At 48.8% G+C, this 19,047-nt stretch overlaps 1 protein-coding gene across 10 annotated transcripts; it reads left to right on the top strand.

Moving 5' to 3' along the window:
• The first annotated feature begins 273 nt into the window (after window positions 1–273).
• On the top strand, window positions 274–17,648 carry Cd300lg (Cd300 molecule-like family member G). Of its 10 annotated transcripts, none has more exons than XM_003750936.6 (8): window positions 283–389; window positions 1,591–1,923; window positions 8,204–8,335; window positions 8,948–9,281; window positions 10,709–10,824; window positions 12,545–12,597; window positions 15,613–15,720; window positions 16,216–17,648. In XM_003750936.6, exons 1-8 carry the CDS (start codon window positions 347–349, stop codon window positions 16,327–16,329), a joined length of 1,233 nt encoding a protein of 410 aa, XP_003750984.1. In that variant the 5' UTR covers window positions 283–346; the 3' UTR covers window positions 16,330–17,648. The 10 variants fall into 10 exon arrangements, 7 of the variants coding, with proteins under 7 accessions (XP_063126223.1, XP_003750984.1, XP_001061779.2 ...); XM_001061779.7 differs by having other exon boundaries at window positions 9,200–9,281; XR_005490769.2 differs by lacking the exon at window positions 10,709–10,824 and having other exon boundaries at window positions 16,216–16,245.
• Window positions 17,649–19,047: the final 1,399 nt, after the last annotated feature.

Consider the following 19,047-nt stretch of genomic DNA (forward strand, 5'->3'; position numbering starts at 1 on the left):
TTTGATTCTTATAGTAACAGTGTCAGGTTATGCACACCTCTGGGAATTCATAATAGGAGGAAAAACAATATATCTGAGGTTCCCAAAGGCCATGATGCAAGTTTTCTCATCAGAGTCTGAGACCCCTGACTAGGGGCTGGACTTTGTGCGGGTCTGCAGGCTGTGGTAACTGGCACTGAGCAGCAGGGGGAACAGGGTAAAGAGAAAAGCAGAAGGACCTCCAAGGCGGAGCTGAACACCGTGGCCCGCCCCCACCCCTCCCTTCCTGGTTCCATCCTGGCAGAAGCTAAAACTCAGAAGAGCTCCCAACTGCAGGCGTCTGCTCCCGCAGTGTCCAGCACCCACCATGCGGCCTCTGGTCCTGCTGTGGGGCTGCCTGGTGCTCCCAGGTGAGGGGGGACGGAGGTGGCTGGGATGGAGGGGCATAGAGATGCAGGCTTGAGCTCAATCTTGTGGTCTGTAGTTACTCTTTGCCTCTACACCGTGAGGATATGGGGGTAGTGGTGGGATATTTCCCTATTTCACTCCAGGCGACCGTCTTCAGCCCAGCATCCCTGAGCCCAGCACTTGCTATCTTTGCACTCAGACCCAGGCTCTTTCTGTGGGGTCCCTGGCTCTGCAGGTGTAAATGGAGCTAACTTGATTGGATTCCTGCTAAGTCTGCTTTTTCTTTCTTTGCTTTAATTTTTTTCTTGCTCTACTTTTTAATTTTATTTGTGTGTGTGTGTGTATGTAAGAGAGTGTGTTTGATATATGTATGTATATAATATATATGTATACACACATACACACAAATAAATATACATACACATACACATCTAAATATTTATAAAATGTGCATTTATTGCAAGAGGGCAAAGGGCTGGACAGTAACCAGTCTGTCACCCACAGTGAAGCTTTCTTTATTTTTATAATTTTGATCTTTTCTTCCTGTCTGGCAGTGCTTGGAGGAGGGGTGGAACCTGGGCCCTGGAGCATGCTAAATGAATGCTTTGCCGCTAAGCTTACATCCCCAGCCCTCTCTCCACTCTATACCTCAGACAGACTCCCTTGAACTTGCTCTGAGTCCAGGTAGCTGGGATCTGCCCCACCAGGCTGGGCTCATCAGAGCGCATCTTATAACTGACATTGGTTGCTCAGTTGACCCCATTTGCTTAGTTTTCCTTAATAATATATAAAATTAACTCATGTGTTTTTTAGGGGTTTTTTTTGTTACATGGATTTATCATGTGCGTGTGCACATATGAACATGCATTAGTTTATGAATGCTGTAGTGCTCGTGAGGAGGGGGTAGTACATAACTTTGGGAGTCTGTTCTCTCCTTCCTGAGGACTGAACTCAGGTTGTCAGACTTAGCAGCAAGGACCTCGACCCCTTGAGCCATCTGGCCAGCCTGGCTTGTGTCTCTTAAACAACGCGTCTGTTCTAGGGTTTCTCAGAGGAAGGGAGAACCTCGGGGTTTTATGGGGCTGCCCAAGATGTTCTAACAGGAAAGCCTCCCTTCCTCCCCATGAAATAAGAACTTCTTCTGTTCTTGGCCTGGTACTTGGAGCCGTGGAAATACTGTCTCCATTCATGCTGCGTTTCCAGGTTATGAAGCCCTGACGGGCCCAAAGGAGATCAGTGGATTTGAGGGTGACACTGTGTCCCTGCGGTGTACCTATAAGAAGGAGATGAAAGTGCACAGGAAGTATTGGTGCCGGCAGGGTGGCATCCTGTTGTCCCGCTGCGGTGACACTGTCTACACGAATCAGGACCAGGAGGTGACTCGAGGCAAGATGTCCATCCGAGACAGCCTCCAAGACCTCTGGGTGACAGTGACCATGAGAGACCTTACCCTGAAGGATTCCGGGAAGTACTGGTGCGGGATTGACAGACTGGGCCGTGATGAGTCTTTTGAGGTCAAACTCATTGTCTTTCCAGGTAATGAACGACTCTCTTTCCCCTGCCTGGGTGTCAGGGGATAAAGAGGAGATAGGGGATGGGTGAGAGCATCTGAACCAGTGTCCCCATTACAGAAGGGGGACAGTCTTGGTACCAACGTCAGTGCCAATCTCACCAGGCTTATCCTGAACTTGGGGAGTCAGCAGGGACACCTGCTGAGCACTGGGGACAACTTTGAGATGAAGCCTCAGTGTGCCTCTGCTCGGGCAAGTCTGCCATTAAGATCTCATAGAGCAAAATGGAGCTGTAATTGTCATTCTTGGCTTAGACATGGGGGGGGAGCCTTCCATGGGATGGGGACAAGATGACCATCGCAGGGAGCAAGGAAAGTCCTGCTCATTCCCCCGTATCACAAATATTCCCATAGCCTCCTGAGGCCAGGCCAGCTATGGCTGTGTCCCGAGCCCGGCCTGCAGCGTCCCCTAACCATGCACTGGCCCCACCATGCGGATGGTCTCTGCCCAGTCTCGAGTCTGTGAGAGCTAGGTAGCTCTCCATACGACCACTTCACAAATGGGGCACAGAGACTCCAAGATGCTCAGCTTCTGGCCTACGGTTGAAGCAGGAAGAAGAGCAGGGATGATTCAAACCCAGATCACTGCTACCTTTGTCTCTCTTCAAAGGATAGGCCCAGGAGCCAGGAGCCATCCTAAGCCCAGGTCTGTCCTCAGAGCCCAGGTCTGTCCTCAGAGCCTGTTGTCTGTCACCAGTGGGTCTCTGTGACAATGTGTGGAAATAGAAGTAAAAGAATGGACAATAATAGTAATATCAATGCCTCAAGGAGACAGGGTGTGGCTCAAGGGTAGCGCATTAGCCTGGCGCGTGTGTGAGACCCAGGGTTCCAGCCCTAATGCCGTAGCAACAAAGCAATACTGGTGAGTGGTTTCTGTTCTTTGAAAGGTTCTCCAATCAATCCCCGCCCCCCACCAGTGCAAAATGGTCTAATTTTGATTAGCGCTGTCTTTATTTGATTTTTTAATTTATTTTACTCTTTAGATAGGTGGTTCAATTAGCATTGTCTTATTTTATTTTATTTTTCTTTTTTTTTTTTTTTTTTTTGTTTAAATAATATTTTTATTAATGCTTTGAGAATTTCATACAATGCATTTAGAACATAATCATATTCCCTCCCCCAACTTCCCACTCAATTTTGAGTCGTCGTCATCTCTTCTTCTTCTTCTTCTTCTTCTTCTTCTTCTTCTTCTTCTTCTTCTTCTTCTTCTTCTTCTTCTTCCTCTTCCTCTTCCTCTTCCTCTTCCTCTTCCTCTTCCTCTTCCTCTTCCTCTTCTTCTTCTTCTTCTTCTTCTTCTTCTTCTTCTTCTTCTTCTTCTTCTTCTTTTTTCAATTTGGAGAATACTTTATTAGTTTTTGTAATCAAACCCACCTATATAAGACCTTACATATTTAATACAGTGTGTTACCCCTGTACAAATTGAAAAAACTTAAGTTCAACATTTCTAGACCAATATGGCTGTTAATTTCTGTACTGTGCCAACTCAACACAGTAAACGGGGATACTTTTTTCCAAAGTTGACAGCACAGGTAAAGTTTCAAAAAATTCAAATTATATATCTGTATATATATATTTATATTTATATAAAACGACCAATAATAGCAGTGTGTTATGCATCAACAGCAGCAACAGCTTTTCCAGGTTCTGCAGTCATCTGACAAAACTGTAGAGACATCTGGCACACTCCATTAAAAAAAAAAAGTAAAAAAAACAAAACCCGAGAAAAGAGCACAGTTCTGTTACTCTTGTGGTACCTGGCACCATTTTTTTTTAAATTAGCTTCTCAATCATCATCTGGAAAGAAAATATTCTGAGCAACATCATTAAAAACAGCTCTGATAAAGCACGGTCACTACTACGTATCATAAAGCAGGTACAAGCTATTTTACATCCACAGAGGTACGATACAGTACTGTCCTACATCTATAATACTAGAGGATACAATTTAAAAGGCATTATTTGAGACTTGATTCTACTTTTCCAGCAGAGGGCCCAAAGGATTGTGTGACACAGCTTTGTAAAGAAACATACTCTAGACAGGATTTCCTTTCACTAGTGGCACAGTTCTAAGGATTCATTCTCTCCATGAATGTCAGCTAAAACCATTATTAAAAAAATGAAATATCCCTAGAACAAAACCATATAACCACCGGATTCACATGAAGATGACCTAGTGGAGACAAGCTGGACCTCACCTTACCAACAAGCTATCAAATCTGTTATGTTTAAACAGTGAGACCTCCAAGGAAAGAGATGCCAAGTAGTGCTTCAAAGCTTCGGACCACAATCAAACACAGCATCCTTTTCAACAGAAGCAGAAGCTCATCTGTATATGCTCATAGATGCTGACATCAACATTTAATCATCTCCTCACTCATCCAGGAAGAGGGGGAGATCAGTTACTACTGTACTTTATTGTGTTCAACCAAATCACCATGTTACAAAAATAGCAAGCTGCCATAATAAAAAATAAGGCTCCTCTATCCAGCACCAGATAGCATCATTTTACTTTCAAGCCTAGAAATTGCACACTTGTATATAAACCAATCGAAGATGAGGATTGAGAGTTCATCTTGGTGGATTTTTCCTTTGATGAATATGAAGTGTCCTTCCTTATCTTTTTTGATGACTTTTAATTGAAAATTGATTTTATTTGATATTAGAATGGCTACTCCAGCTTGCTTCTTCTGACCATTTGCTTGGAAAGTTGTTTTCCAGCCTTTCACTCTGAGGTAGTGTCTGTCTTTGTCTCTGAGGTGTGTTTCCTGTAGGCAGCAGAATGCAGGGTCCTCGTTGCGTATCCAGTTTGTTAATCTATGTCTTTTTATTGGGGAGTTGAGGCCATTGATGTTGAGAGATATTAAGGAATAGTGATTATTGCTCCCGTTATATTCATATTTGGATCTGAGGTTATGTTTGTGTGCTTTCATTCTCTTTGTTTTGTTGCCAAGACGATTAGTTTCTTGCTTCTTCTAGGGTATAGCTTGCCTCCTTATGTTGGGCTTTACCATTTATTATCCTTTGTAGTGCTGGATTTGTAGAAAGATATTGTGTAAATTTGGTTTTGTCATGGAATATCTTGGTTTCTCCATCAATGTTAATTGAGAGTTTTGCAGGATACAGTAACCTGGGCTGGCATTTGTGTTCTCTTAGGTTCTGTATGACATCTGTCCAGGATCTTCTGGCCTTCATAGTTTCTGGCGAAAAGTCTGGTGTGATTCTGATAGGTCTGCCTTTATATGTTACTTGACCTTTTTCCCTTACTGCTTTTAATATTCTTTCTTTATTTTGTGCGTTTGGTGTTTTGACAATTATGTGACGGGAGGTGTTTCTTTTCTGGTCCAATCTATTTGGAGTTCTGTAGGCTTCTTGTATGCCTATGGGTATCTCTTTTTTTAGGTTAGGGAAGTTTTCTTCTATGATTTTGTTGAAGATATTTACTGGTCCTTTGAGCTGGGAGTCTTCACTCTCTTCTATGCCTATTATCCTTAGGTTTGATCTTCTCATTGAGTCCTGGATTTCCTGTATGTTTTGGACCAGTAGCTTTTTCTGCTTTACATTATCTTTGACAGTTGAGTCAATGATTTCTATGGAATCTTCTGCTCCTGAGATTCTCTCTTCCATCTCTTGTATTCTGTTGGTGAAGCTTGTATCTACAGCTCCTTGTCTTTTCTTTTGATTTTCTATGTCCAGAGTTGTTTCCATGTGTTCTTTCTTGATTGCTTCTATTTCCATTTTTAATTCCTTCAACTGTTTGATTGTGTTTTCCTGGAATTCTTTCAGGGATTTTTGTGATTCCTCTCTGTAGGCTTCTACTTGTTCTCTAAGGGAGTTCTTTATGTCTTTCTTGAAGTCCTCCAGCATCATGATCAAATATGATTTTGAAAGTAGATCTTGCTTTTCTGGTGTGTTTGGATATTCCGTGTTTGCTTTGGTGGAAGAATTGGGCTCCGATGATGCCATGTAGTCTTGGTTTCTGTTGCTTGGGTTCCTGCACTTGCCTCTCGCCATCAGATTATCTCTAGTGTTATTTTGTTCTGCTATTTCTGACCGTGGCTAGACTGTCTTATAAGCCTTTGTGTCAGGAGTGCTCTAGACCTGTTTTCCTGTTTTCTTTCAGCCAGTTATGGGGACAGAGTGTTCTGCTTTCGGGCGTGTAGTTTTTCCTCTCTACAGGTCTTCAGCTGTTCCTGTGGGCCTGTGTCTTGAGTTCACCAGGCAGGTTTCTTGCAGGGGAAAAGTTGGTCCTACCCGTGGTTCCAAGGCTCAAGTTTGCTCATGGGGTGCTGCCTAAGTCCTCTCCGCGGCGGCAACAACCGGGAAGATCTGCGCCGCTCTTACCGGGAGCCTCCGTGCATCAGGGTTCCAGATGGCGTTTGGTGTTTTCCTCTGGCGTCTGGATGTGCACAGAGTGCAGTCTCTTCTGGTTTCCCAGGTGTGTCTGCCTCTCTGAAGGTTTAGCTCTCCCTCCCATGGGATTTGGGTGCAGAGAACTGTTTATCCGGTCTGTTTCCTTCAGATTCCGGCGGTGTCTCAGGCGCAGAGGTCCTGCTGCTCCTGAGCCCTCCCCTACGGGAACCCAGAGGCCTTATACAGTTGCCTCTTGGGCCAGGGATGTGGGCAGGGGTGGGCAGTGTTGGTGGTCTCCTCCGCTCTGCAGCCTCAGGAGTGCCCACCTGATCAGGCGGTGAGGTCTCTCTCCCACGGGGTTTGGGAGCAGAGAGCTGCTGCGGGCCGGGATCTGCCTATTTTATTTTTCTATATTTTACCTTTTGTCTCACTGTGCAGCAGCCCTGGCTGTCCTAGATCTACAGAGATCTACCTGTCTCTGCCTCCTGAGTGCTGAGACTGCCCTACGCCACCACACCCAGCTTAGCGCTCTCTGGCTTTGAGACCCTTGTATCCGTCCCTGCCCTCAGCTCAGTCACAGTCACTTCTCTGTGAGTGACCCACACAGTCTCATCCTTCTCAGTCGGAGCTGGTTGGCTTCTAATGAGTTTATGCTAACAATGATGAGAGCTGTGTGGGTGGGTGCCCCACAGCCACTGGGGACACTGGTCTGCTGGAGCAAACACGTGAAGGAGTGTTGTCCTAAAGCAGACTCATGAAGGAACGTTTCACTGAAGCAGACACAGGTGAGAGGATGTCCTGCTAAAGCGAGCACGAGAAGGAACGCATGATGGATTCTTAACTAGCTAACGATACTGGGGTCCATAATGTTTATGGATTTCTACTTTGGTAGCAACACTCCAGCATTATTCCTACCTTCCAGTCATTTAACAACCAGCTCCCAGGTTTCCTGAAAAGCCAACAGTCCAGAGTGAAGCAGCTGCTTCCACAGCCAAGTGAGGCTGGGCACTCATACAATCACTTCCTTTATCCCTTATCTCCTGAGGCCCAAGGCAACGGAGAACCCGACTTGGAAACACTAAGTAAAAGCTTCCCTTTATTTACAGGAGATTTTTTTTTCAGCTTCTTAGGGAAAACAAAACCACTAGTGTCAGGCACAGCCTTAAAACAGAACTAGAGAGCAAGCCCGGAATGTCTAGGCTGGGTGTGGTCAGAAAGACTCGGGGCGCTGGCCCTTGAGAAATCCCAGCTCCGTAGGAGACCCTGCAAAGTCATAGTCTAGTCAAAGTGGGAACTTGGCCCCCTGGAGGCAAGCACAGGATGTTGGGGTACCCAAAGGAAAAGGTGAATTCTTCCATACTACTGGGGCTTAGCTTTTGAGTTCATGATGGAAAATGGAGGGGTCGGCGAGAGGCTTTAGGCAGAGTGTAAGCGACTGGTTTCACAGGGAGACAACATGGCAAAGGCACAGCGGTAGAAAGGGTGACCCTGAACACACAGCATCTCCGAGTGGCTCAGTGAGTCCCACACGGGGAAACCGGTAACTTTGACAAGATGACTTGAAGTCTGAGTCTCAAAGGCCTTGAGAGGCACGCTAAGTAAATAGATGGCATTTCAGCTCACGGCTGCTAGGGGACACTGACTGCCCCCACGCAAGAGGCGACAGGATCCAAGGTGGCACGAAGGGAGCAGGCTGGGGCAAGGGACACACAGTGTTCCAATGGGAGACGGGAGTGGACAGCAGGTGGGAAGGACCTGGGGACCACTGGGACCTGCCAATTATGGAGTCTGATTAGCTGGGAAGACACAAGGCTGGCGCCTCTGCTGGGGGGAAGGGGAGCTGCCTGCTGTGGCCATGTCTGCTTCCCCTGAGAGCAGCCTCTCCCTTTCCTCTAGGAAAAAGGGACAGTCCTGTCCCTACTGGCACCTGCTGTCCTTCTTCCCCCACCCCCTCCTTCCAGCCTCTTACACCTACAAGGAGACTGCAGCCCAAGGCAAAAGCCTGGCTGACTCAGCTCCCAGAACTGAGTGAGTCGATGCCTTTCCTGCCCCTTCCCTATTCCAGAAAACGCATAGCGAGGGCCACCCAGATGTTCCCAACAACCTCAGAAGCCACAGTGGTTCGGGGTCAAATGGGAATCAGCTACCCCTGAGCCCAAAGCTCTTCCTCTAGGATCTAGGGTGAGCCAGACCTCGGCCCTGACCTCAGACCTCAGCCCTGACCTCAGGCCCTGTCTTTGCTGCCTTTCCCTGACCAGTCTGTGGCAGCTGGAAGAGGTCAGTTCTTGCCGGAGAGTACGAGTCAGAAGGCGGGTGCTGGGCAGCATGGAGAACTTGCTCTTTGGTCAGAGAGGAGGTGACCTTGGCCTGGACTAAAGAGAGGACCAGGAAGGTGTCTATGGAGTGGTATAGAACAGGATCTTGGGGATAGGGTCCTCTCAAAGAAAAATAGATTATGCATCAAGTGCCTGACCCGGGTCTTCTTGATCAAAAGTGTCTCACCTAGGCCTCTGCTCGCCTCCTGGGGAGTGTTTTAGTTGAGGATATCCTGAGAGATTGAGAAGGTTCATGTCCAAAGGTCAGTCTGGGAGGGGGTCAAAGGTCAGGGAAAGTGCTGAAGCATTGCTTTTGGACTTGTAGCTTCTCCTGGTCTCCACCCGACAGTCGTCACCACCAAACAGGGGAAGACAAGGGTCAAAGCCCCTGTATTCACCGAGGCGGCCCCAGCCTGGTCTACAGGAACCTCCCAGGTTCCCTCAGGAATCTCTCCACATGCTGGGAGCTCTCCTCACACAGCAACCCCAGCCAGATCTGCAGGAACCTCCCAGGTTCCACCAGGAATCTCTCCATATGCAGGGAGGTCTCCTCACACAGCGACCTCTCCTCATGCAGGGAGCTCCCGCCCAGTCATCTGGCCACCCCTCACCACACCAAAGGACTCCAGGGCTGTAACCAGCAGCGTCTCCAAGTCAAGGTGAGTTCCGGGGACCCAAGGTCGCCCTTCAACTCTAACACTCTCTATTCTCTTCCCTCTAGACAGACACTTCCTCTTGTCCTGGCCATAGCCTGTGGCTCAGAGGGCAGATTTCAGGCCTCATTTGCATCCTGGGGACTCTTAAACAGCACCATTCCACCTTAGGAGCCAGCAGCCCTAGGCCATCTGAGGTGAAGGGTCCACCTTGGTCCCAGAACTCATCTTTCCTCCATCTCCAGGGCTTCCCTGTGTACTCTGCCCTTAACCCTGTGCTACATGACTTTCTTCACACAGCTGGATCCCAGCCTGCAGCAAAGGGTTCGGGGCTCTAACTCCCAGTTCCTGACCTGCAGGTCACTGCTACCAGGTTCAGACCGTGCTAAAAGTGTCCTCTAGAGCTGGCACAGCTCCCCAGGCACAGCACCCACTGATGGGCTCTGAGACACTGGCCCCTGGTCCCTTCTGATCTCCTTGGGAGACTAGGGACCTGATTGGACCACGAATCAGAGTACTGTGCTGCGGACAAACTGGTGCTGGTGACACCCGCCCACGGGGCCAGTGAATCCCCCTACATCTTGCCAGATGTAGACCTGCAGGTCTGTAATTCCAACTACTCGGAAGACTGGGGTAGGAAGATCCCAAGTTCAAGGCCAGGCTGGGTAACTTTGCGAGGTCTTGTCTAAAAGTAAAAAGTAGGTAGGGCTGGTAACATGGCTCAGCCAGTAAAAGTGCTTGCCATCCAAGCTTGGTGGCTCTGAGTTCAATCCCCAGAACCCACAAAAGGGTAGAGGGAGAGAATGGACTCCCCAAAGTTGTTCTCTTAACCTCAGCATGTGCATCCTGGCACACTCTCCTTCCCCCAATCACACACTCAATGCTAGTACTAATAAATTTTTTTTATTCAAAATAGAGGGCTATAAAAATAAGGTTCAATAGCAGAGTGCCTGCCCGACACGTATGAGATCCTAGGCTCAATTCCAACACCCCAGTTTTCCCAGTATAACATGGGACCATTTCTGTTTAATAAATTGTATAATTTAGCAGCAAATGTAGCTAGGTACTGGACTAATTTATTTTTAGTGGTAAGAGTATTTAGCTTGAGCTAGGTCTCTTTTGTAGCTCAGGCTATCCTCCAGATCCCTATGTAGCCAAGGATGGCCTTTAACTCCCGATCTGCCTGCCTTCACTTCCCAAATGCAAGGTTTACAATCAAGAGTAACCTCGCCTGCCTTTGTCAAGTCCCTTAAGTGTCAAGACCAGGGTTTGAACCCAGGAGGCCTGGATTTGGGGGTCTGAATACCCTTGCAGTCTTGGCCTGGTTGAATTAGATTTCAGGCTGGCTTTCTCATCCTATGCATGGGATTCAAGGACGTAGGTAGCTGATCGAGTAGCAAACAGCCAACAGGCTCCTTCCATCTTTCCTCCAGTGTGTCCATCCCCATGGTCCGCATAATGGCCCCAGTCCTGGTACTCTTGTCCCTGCTGCTGGCTGCAGGATTAATTGCCATTGGCAGCCACATGCTCCGGAGGCAGAGAAAGAAATGTAAGTGATTGAGGTGGGGGTGGAGTTGGGGAAAGGGGGTGGGGGGCTCATGGACACCTGTGCTACGTTATCAACATTGGTAAGACAAGCAGGGCTCAGTGGGTCTGTCTGACAACCTTGCTGTTCACTGGGCATAGTAGTGCACTCCTTTAATCTCAGCACTGGGGAGGCGGATGTAGGCAGATCTCTGAGTTTGAGGCCAGCCTGGTCTACCGAGTGAGTTCCAGGATAGCCGGGACTACGCAGAGAAACCCTGTCTTGAAAAACCAAACCAAACAAACAAGCAAACAACAGGCCAACCTAGCTGTGAGACAGTCAGCCCTGGGAAGGACAATTAAAATGGGAGAGTAGGAGTTTTCTAACAGGAAGTTAGAAAGAGCGGTGAAGGAAGCATATGCCCTCTAGCACTTGGGAGGTGGAGGTGGGGGGTGTCAGGAGCTTAAGGCCAATCTTGGATACACAGTGAATTTAATACTAGCCTGGGATATCTGAGACTCTAAATAAATATATAAAGAAAAAAGAAAGAAAGAAGCAAACGGAACGAAAGAGCTAGCAGAGTTAATTTTTTAACAAAGTAGTTTACTTAATTCAACATACCTGTCATGTCATTTCAACATGGAACTAATATTCAGACATTAAAGAGGGCTGGAGAGATGGCTCAGTGGTTAAGAGCACTGACTGCTCTTCCAGAGGTCCTGAGTTCAAATCCCAGCAACCACATGGTGGCTCAAAACCATCTGTAATGGGATCTGATGTCATGCATCTGGCATGCAGGCATACATGTAGGCAGAATGCTGTGTATGTGGTGGTGGTGGTGGTGACTGATGATGAAGGAGGAGGAGGAAGAGGAGGAGGAGGAGGAGGAGGAGGAGGAGGAGGAAGAGGAGGAGGAGGAGGAGGAGGAGGAGGAGAAAAACAACAGTAATGAAAGCTGGACATTGCAGTTGTAAGCCTGTGGTCTCAGCTACCCAGACTGAGGATCAATCGTGTCAGAGAGCAAGCAGCCTCAGCAATACAGCCACACCCCATCTCAAAACCTCGATGGAACCTGAGGACCACACCACACCCTGCATTCTTTTTCCCATGTTGAGCCTTTGGAAGCTTAGGTATAACTTCAAGTGACCACATTCCAGTGCTGGGTGACAAGTGTGGCTCCTGTGCTGGGTGGCACAGGCCAAGCAGATCCATGTGGGTTGGCTGTTTCTTTGGTCTTCTGAAAAGGTACGTCGTGATGAGACCAAAGCTGGCCCCCTCATGGCTAGGAAGTAAAAGAAGACAGCGTCCCACAACCCCCTCAAAGACTCTCCCCAATAGCCCGAATATCTCTCCTAGATGCCACCTCTTAAAAGATTTACTGGGGTTGGGGATTTAGCTCAGTGGTAGAGCGCTTGCCTAGCAAGCTCAACGCCCTGGGTTCGGTCCTCAGCTCTGGAAAAAAAAAGTTTTACCACTTCTAAACATTGCCAAGTTGGGGACCAAGCATCTAACAGGACAGTTAAGATCCAAGCTGTCGATGTCCCTTGTGCATGTTCAAGAGGTGAACACAGTTTCCTTGAATAGATCACAAAAGCCAGCTCCTTCCCGCAGGGCTCCTTCCTGCTTCGAGGGCCTGCCAACTCTCTCTGGGAAGCCCTCTCACAACAGTGACGCAAACCTGTGCATTCTGTGAAGGGCTTAAGTTCCTCCTGGCCTCAAGGCTCTCTTTCTGGGTCTCTTTCAGCTTGGCTGGCCACAGAGACTCAGAAGAACGAGAAGGTCTACCTTGAAACCTCGGTAAGGACCCAGAGAGCCAAAGTCTGAGATCAACCCATCTGGGACTGAGGTCAGATTTCAGGGCCCATCTCTGTGCCCACCAGAGGCAAAGCTCACTCCCAGTCCTGAAGGGATCTGTGGGAGTCCCAGGAGCATACTTTTAGGGAGTGAGCTCCATACAGTATCTATCATCAGCCCTGATTCCCACCTGGCATCAGGCAGGGTCACAGATAACTATGTGGGCACCTTTCTACCAGGCGGTAACCTCCCCAGCCTGTTTAGAATCAGGGGACATCAGTACTGGAGCAAGAAAGGACCTGTGGATCCTGGGTCTGGCAGTGACGTCAACTCTGAGCCCATTTCACCAGGCAGCAATGTTGGAGATTCGATCTCCCAGGTTCTATTTCCAATCCAACTGTTTAGGTCTGGGGCTAGGAACCCCACAACACACCAGAGTGCAAGAGTCCCTCAAACATGACTCCACTGTACGTTTACAAAAGAACACCCAGAGAGTATGTAGGGCTGACCCCCAACTCACAGGGCGGCACTCAGATTTCTCAATTCTTTTTAAAGATTTTATGTGTATGAGCGCTTTCTTTTAAAACAGATTTATTTTATTATTTATTTTATGTACGTGAGTTCGCTGTCACTCTCTTTGGACACACCAGAAGAGGGCATCCAGATGGTTGTGAGCCACCGTGTGGTTGCTAGGAACTGAACTCAAGACCTCTGGAAGAGCAGCCAGGGCTCTTAACCGATGAGCCATCTCTCCAGCCCACATATGAGCGGTTTGCCTGCATGTGTGTCTCTGCACAACATTTGTGCATGATCACATTTGGCCACCCAGACAAGGGTGTGGGTCCCCCGGAACTGGAGTCACAGACAGTTGTAAGCTAGGTTTGCTGGGAACCAAACCTAGGGCTCCTGCAAGAGCAGCCAGCGCCCTTGACCATTGTGCCATCTCTCCAGCTCCAGATTTCTCCATCCTTACCACTCAGAACATTGTTTCTGGTCCTCCAGCGGTCCTGAGAATATGTTGGCTTGACTGATCAAGGACCCAGCTATCAGTGGCACCCGCAAGGAGCCTGGGGAGATGGGGAACAGTACAGAGATCCCCGGGCCAGGCTTCCTGGGGAACCAAGCCCCCAAGTGTATCCTTGGCTGACCTCCAAAGGAAGAAAGGAATTTCCCAGGCCAGTCTCCCCTTTCCCCCCCACGGGCAAGATTGTATTAATGAAAGAAAAATTCCACCTTGCCTCACCTGATGCCCTACTCAGATCCACTCAGCCACCGATGGGGCAGGCATTCCCACTCCTGCTCTTCTGTAAACATGGAGTCAGGAAAGTGGGGGTTATCATCTTCTTCCCTGGCGCCAGTAAGGACAAAAGGCTCCAGCCGAACCCCCCCCCAAGGGGAGGGATGGGTGGGAACAGGCTCTACCTTGATTTAGGAAGCAGTTGTTTGTGTCTCAGGAAGTGGGACAAGGCCAACGGTGGCTAAGGGGAGTGAGGGAAAAGTCATGGGAGGCGGGATGTAGGACGGCCACCATAGGCCACCTTTGGAGCCTAGCTCTCTGCCTGTACCTTGGGAAAGGGGCTGGGGCTCAGGAAGACAGCCACAGCCAGGACTGTCTCCCCACTGCTACCACTCTGGGCAGGGCTGCTTCCAACCTAGGCCACCTGAGCTCCCCCTGCAGAGGTAGGTAGGGACAAGAAAGAGACCAGAGCAGCGGCCCCTTTCAGCGGAAGGACAGAAATGGGTTCCTCAAATGAAGGTCAGAGGCCACGGGTACCAGAAAGGGGCCAGCTGAGGATGCGTGCTTTGTTTGATTTATTTCCCATTTGGCTTTCTGCAGTCTTTGGCAGAGGCCGGGGGGGAAGAATAGGGGGCGTTGAGAATCTTCTTTGCACACATTCGCAACAAAGAAGGAAGGGGACACCAGGAACTAGACGCGCATGCGTGGTGCCTTGCTGTTCAAGGCAAGCCTGGGGCACTCATGACAGAGACAGAGGTATGGAAGGGCAGTTTGTACTTGATTCCTTGTCTTTTCTATTGGGGTAGGCTGTATTACTTCCTCCGTTTGATAGACACAGCCACAGAGACCGAGAGGCGGAATTCTATGCCCACAAGTAACCCAGCCTGAGAAAAGCAGAACTAGACCAAACTCTCCACAGTCTGTGAGGCTGGCTGCATAGCCCACATTGAAGCGTAAAGTTGGAGCAATCCAGTCATATGTGCGGCCCAAAGCTGATCCCCCCCAGACTCCAGAAGAACCAGCCTTCCTCCCTAAGCATGAGATAGCCACAGACCAAATGTCCCCTGTACTGTTTGTATTTGGTGAGTCTTTGAGGCCCATGAAAAAGACCAGACAGCCTGCCGTTCTCTCTGGTTACAAGCAAAGAAGTACCACCATTAAAACGAACCATTCCAGAAGCTCATGTTCACTGGGTGGGGAGACGCTGCCTGGAGAATGGGGACTGAATGTAGCTCGCTTGGTAGCGTCCTTCCCAAGGGCGCTTTCGTGAGGCAAGCCAGCATAAATTGGGTGCGGTGGTGCACAATCTGTAACACCAACACTGGACAAAGTAGAGACACGAGGACCGGAACTAAGTTCAAAGTCATCCTCAGCTACATGGGTTCAGAGCCACACTAGGATTCGTGAGACCCAGTCTCAGAAAACAAACAAAGCCAGGTATGGTGACACATGCCTTTAATCCCAGGATCCAAGAGAAACATGGATCTCTATGAGTTCAAGGCCAGCCAGTTCCAAACCAGTCAGGGTTATATATATTGAGGCCTTGCCTTTAAAAATATTGTTATCTGGATATTACGACCCTGAGGGGGGAAAAACATGTATTCTCATTTTATGGCCGAGGAAACTGAGCCCCTGAGCGTTCGCAGCTTGCCAGGGGGACACCCACACAGGATGTTGTGTGACCACAGTACTGGGTCTTTCTCTCTGGCTTTTCCAGGCCTGACGGACTCTAGACCATCTAGAATGGCCTGTTCCAAGTTCTGATCAAATCTTTCTTACAGTTGCCAGGAAATGGCTGGACCTCTGAAGACTCGATGATAGACCTTGCAGTGCCTCCCGAATGTCTCAGAAACCCCAACCCTTCTGCTGAGAAGCACAACCTCAGCCAGGTGTGAGCAGACGGGCTCTGGGAGCCATCCACCTGACACCTCCGTGATAGTGAGGGGAAGGGAGGGAGGGCTCTTTCCTCAGCATCCTGTTCCCCAGCAGCTAACTTCCCACATCAGTCCGCCTAGCCTATCAAAGCCACATTCCTAGGTCATTTCACCACCCTCCGAATTTCACATTTCTCTTTTCCGTGTTCAGAAAACCCTTTAATAGCTTACTAGGTGTCAGTTTAAACAGCTCTCAGCTGAGTCAGGCATTGTGGCGCATGCTTGTAATCCCAATGTTTGGGAGTCTGTGGACCAAGGGAGGAACTGGGGGGTTGGGGGGGTGGGGGGATGAGAAGCCAGACTACCTGGCTCAAAAAAGCATACCGCACGCGCAGAGGAGATGGGGCTGGGGAGGCTCTGCAGCGCCCCCTGCGGGTGACACTAGAAAAGCTAGCGCGAGACCTCCTTACCATCAGGTTCCGCTTTTCAACCTCACTGTCATCTCTCCAGTCTGCAGAGGAAGAGGCAGCCCCTTCCCTGGACGCCGAGGAGGACGTGGTGGTAGCCCCTCCCCTGCATATGTCTGCGGAGGAACTGGCCTTCTCCGAGTTCATCTCTGTGTAACTGCAGAATGCCCCATGGTCAGGCATTGTGAAGCTGAACGGCTGAAGTCGCATGAATTCTCGGGCTCTACTCACCATCCACAGCTCTGCCCACCTTCCTTCCGGTTCCCTCGCATGCCCTAGATGGAGAAGTGTCTGTGGACCCTGGAGCCCAGAATGGTACTTAGTTCCAGCCAGAGGCTGGGACCTCCCAGTATGTTCTAATCCCTGGGAAGAGTTCATGGGCGTGGCTCTTCAGCAGGGCCTGGCAAGGGGCAAGGCTCCACAGGGGGCTGAGTTTGTGTGCGGTCCAGGAAAGTCCCTGAGTATGAGAGCCCAGCAACAGTCGTGCCTCCCATCCTCAACAGATCCCACCTTCACCTCCCTCCAATTCTCCTGCATCAGATGCTGTGAGGGAGAAACATCTATGTGTCTATGAAACTCCCGCATCCTGACCCTTTAGAAAATAATTAAAATAGAACTCACCCAAACCATCTCTAGGGCAGGGCCCCGGACTCCATAGTTCTGACAGGTGACCCTGGGATTCCTACACTTGGGCCTGATGGGTCCTCAGCCCCTTCAAGCTGGAAATCTTCCTTCCTTCTCTCACTGTGGGTCTTCTATATGCTCCCTAGACCTCTGATCATGACAGTCCCAGTGGGAGCTTCCTGATGTGTCCCTGGTCTGGCACACTATGGTGACAGCCAGCTCAAGGCAGCCAGGGATTGGATGGTTTTCTATTCTCCTTCCTCAAGGCTCTGTATCCCTCGCTTTGGGAGGACATTGGAGGAAGACTCCTTATCATCCCTGCCCAGACTGGTTACTCCTCCATGGGGTCTGGAGGTTGGGAGAGAGGAAGGGGAGGGAGAGATGGAGGGGAGGGGGAGAGGAAGGGGGAAGAGGAGGAAAACAGAGTGGGAGGGAAGGAAGGAGGGGACAGGAAGACACTAGACTCTTACTAGAGAATACTAAATCCAGGCCTGCTAAGTGAGGGAAAGACAGACTGGCTCAACTATTTTTTTCTTTTTCTATTTTGTTTTGAAAAATAAGAGGTTGGGAAGGGAGGTGTTCAGAATATAAAACAGAGAAATATAGGGAGAATACAAAAGAAGAGAGGGGCAATGTTTTTAGGATCATAATAACCTCACCAAGTCCTGTTGTCAGCTCTGACTGAGCTTGCAGGATCCCCTCCCCTCGCCTTCTTGAATTTGCAGATGCTTGGTTTACGGGGGGGGGGGGGGGTCATCTCACTGCGCACGGCTCACTGCTCTCCCCATGCATTGTAAGCATCCCTCCATGTTCTACAAACCTCGTACAATAAACTTTCTCAGCTGCGTAGTATTTCAGCATATGGCTCTGCCTCGGTATACCAAACCAGTTCTCTGCCACTGGCTGTTTTAAATCTGCAGGCTGAATCTTAATGCAGGGGCTTTAACTGCTATTGGAAATCTCTAGAAGAACTTACATGCATGGAAACATGGCCCCGAGGAGGAGAATGTTTCTTCTTTTCATAACCTTTCCCCGTCCCTTTGCTTCTCCTCTGGCCTCCCCTCCCTCCTCTTCTACCCTTTCCTGGAGGGATGACCTGGTAGGTTATGTGTTTGGTGAGTAAGCAAGAGGCCCTGAATTCAGGTCCCTTAGCAAAGCACCCTTGCAAGTCTGTTGCCCAGTACTAGAATGGAGGGAAGATGGTGCATCTCACAAGCACGTTAGCCAAAATGTCAACCTCTAGATTCAGTAAAAGACCATCTCAAAAGTAGAGGAAGATACTGATGTAGATCTCCTGTGGAGGTGCACATGGGCAAGATCACACACACACACACATACGCGCACACACACACACACACACTGGGTGGGGGGGGACTGTATCTATAAGAACACAGACCATGCATACATACATACATAAACACATTAAAGAGTTAGATAAACAGTGCCCTCAGGCAGTCAAACAAACCGCAGGGTACACCCAAGAAAGCTCACCCAAAGCTGACTTTCGAACCTGACAGAGTAGCGCACACCTGAAATCCCAATATTTAGGAGGCTGTGGTAGAAGGATTCCAAGTTCTAGGCTGGTCTGTGCTGCATAATGAGACACTGCCTCAAAACACAACATAAAGTACAGCATACTGGTGTTCAAGAGGAACTGATGAGGGCTGGAGAGATGGCGCAGCGGTTAAGAGAACTGACTGCTCTTCCAGAGGTCCTGAGTTCAATTCCCAGCAACCACATGGTGGCTCACAACCATCTGTAATGGGATCCGATGCCCTCTGGTGTGTCTGCAGATGGCTACAGTGTACTTATATAAATAAAAACTAACAAAAAAATTTTTTTAAAAAACAGTCATGAGCCACCATGTGGGTGCTGGAGAACCACGTGGGGTCTTCAGCAAGAGCAGCCCTCTTCTGGTGTGTCTGGAACAGTGACAGTGTACTCATATACATAATTTTTTTAAAAGTAAAAAAAAAAAAAATAAAAGAGTAACAGGTAGAAAAGAATCCCTCTCCTCAATTGTAAAATGGCACAACTGCTACGTGTCAGATTTTAAAATTATATTTTAAAAAGCTAATTTAAAACAAGCAAATAAGAACTAATAACGAGAAAGGCACAGACCTTTAATCCTATGGATCTCTGTGAGTTCGAGGCCAGCCAGGGCCGTGTAAAGATCCTGTCTCAAAAACAGGGGGAGGGGGTGGGGTTGGGAATATTAGCTTATTTCAGATTATCTGTCTTTTATTTAAGG

The sequence above is a fragment of the Rattus norvegicus genome, chromosome 10 (assembly GCF_036323735.1).
Source record: "Rattus norvegicus strain BN/NHsdMcwi chromosome 10, GRCr8, whole genome shotgun sequence".
NCBI classification, from domain to species: domain Eukaryota; kingdom Metazoa; phylum Chordata; class Mammalia; order Rodentia; family Muridae; genus Rattus; species Rattus norvegicus.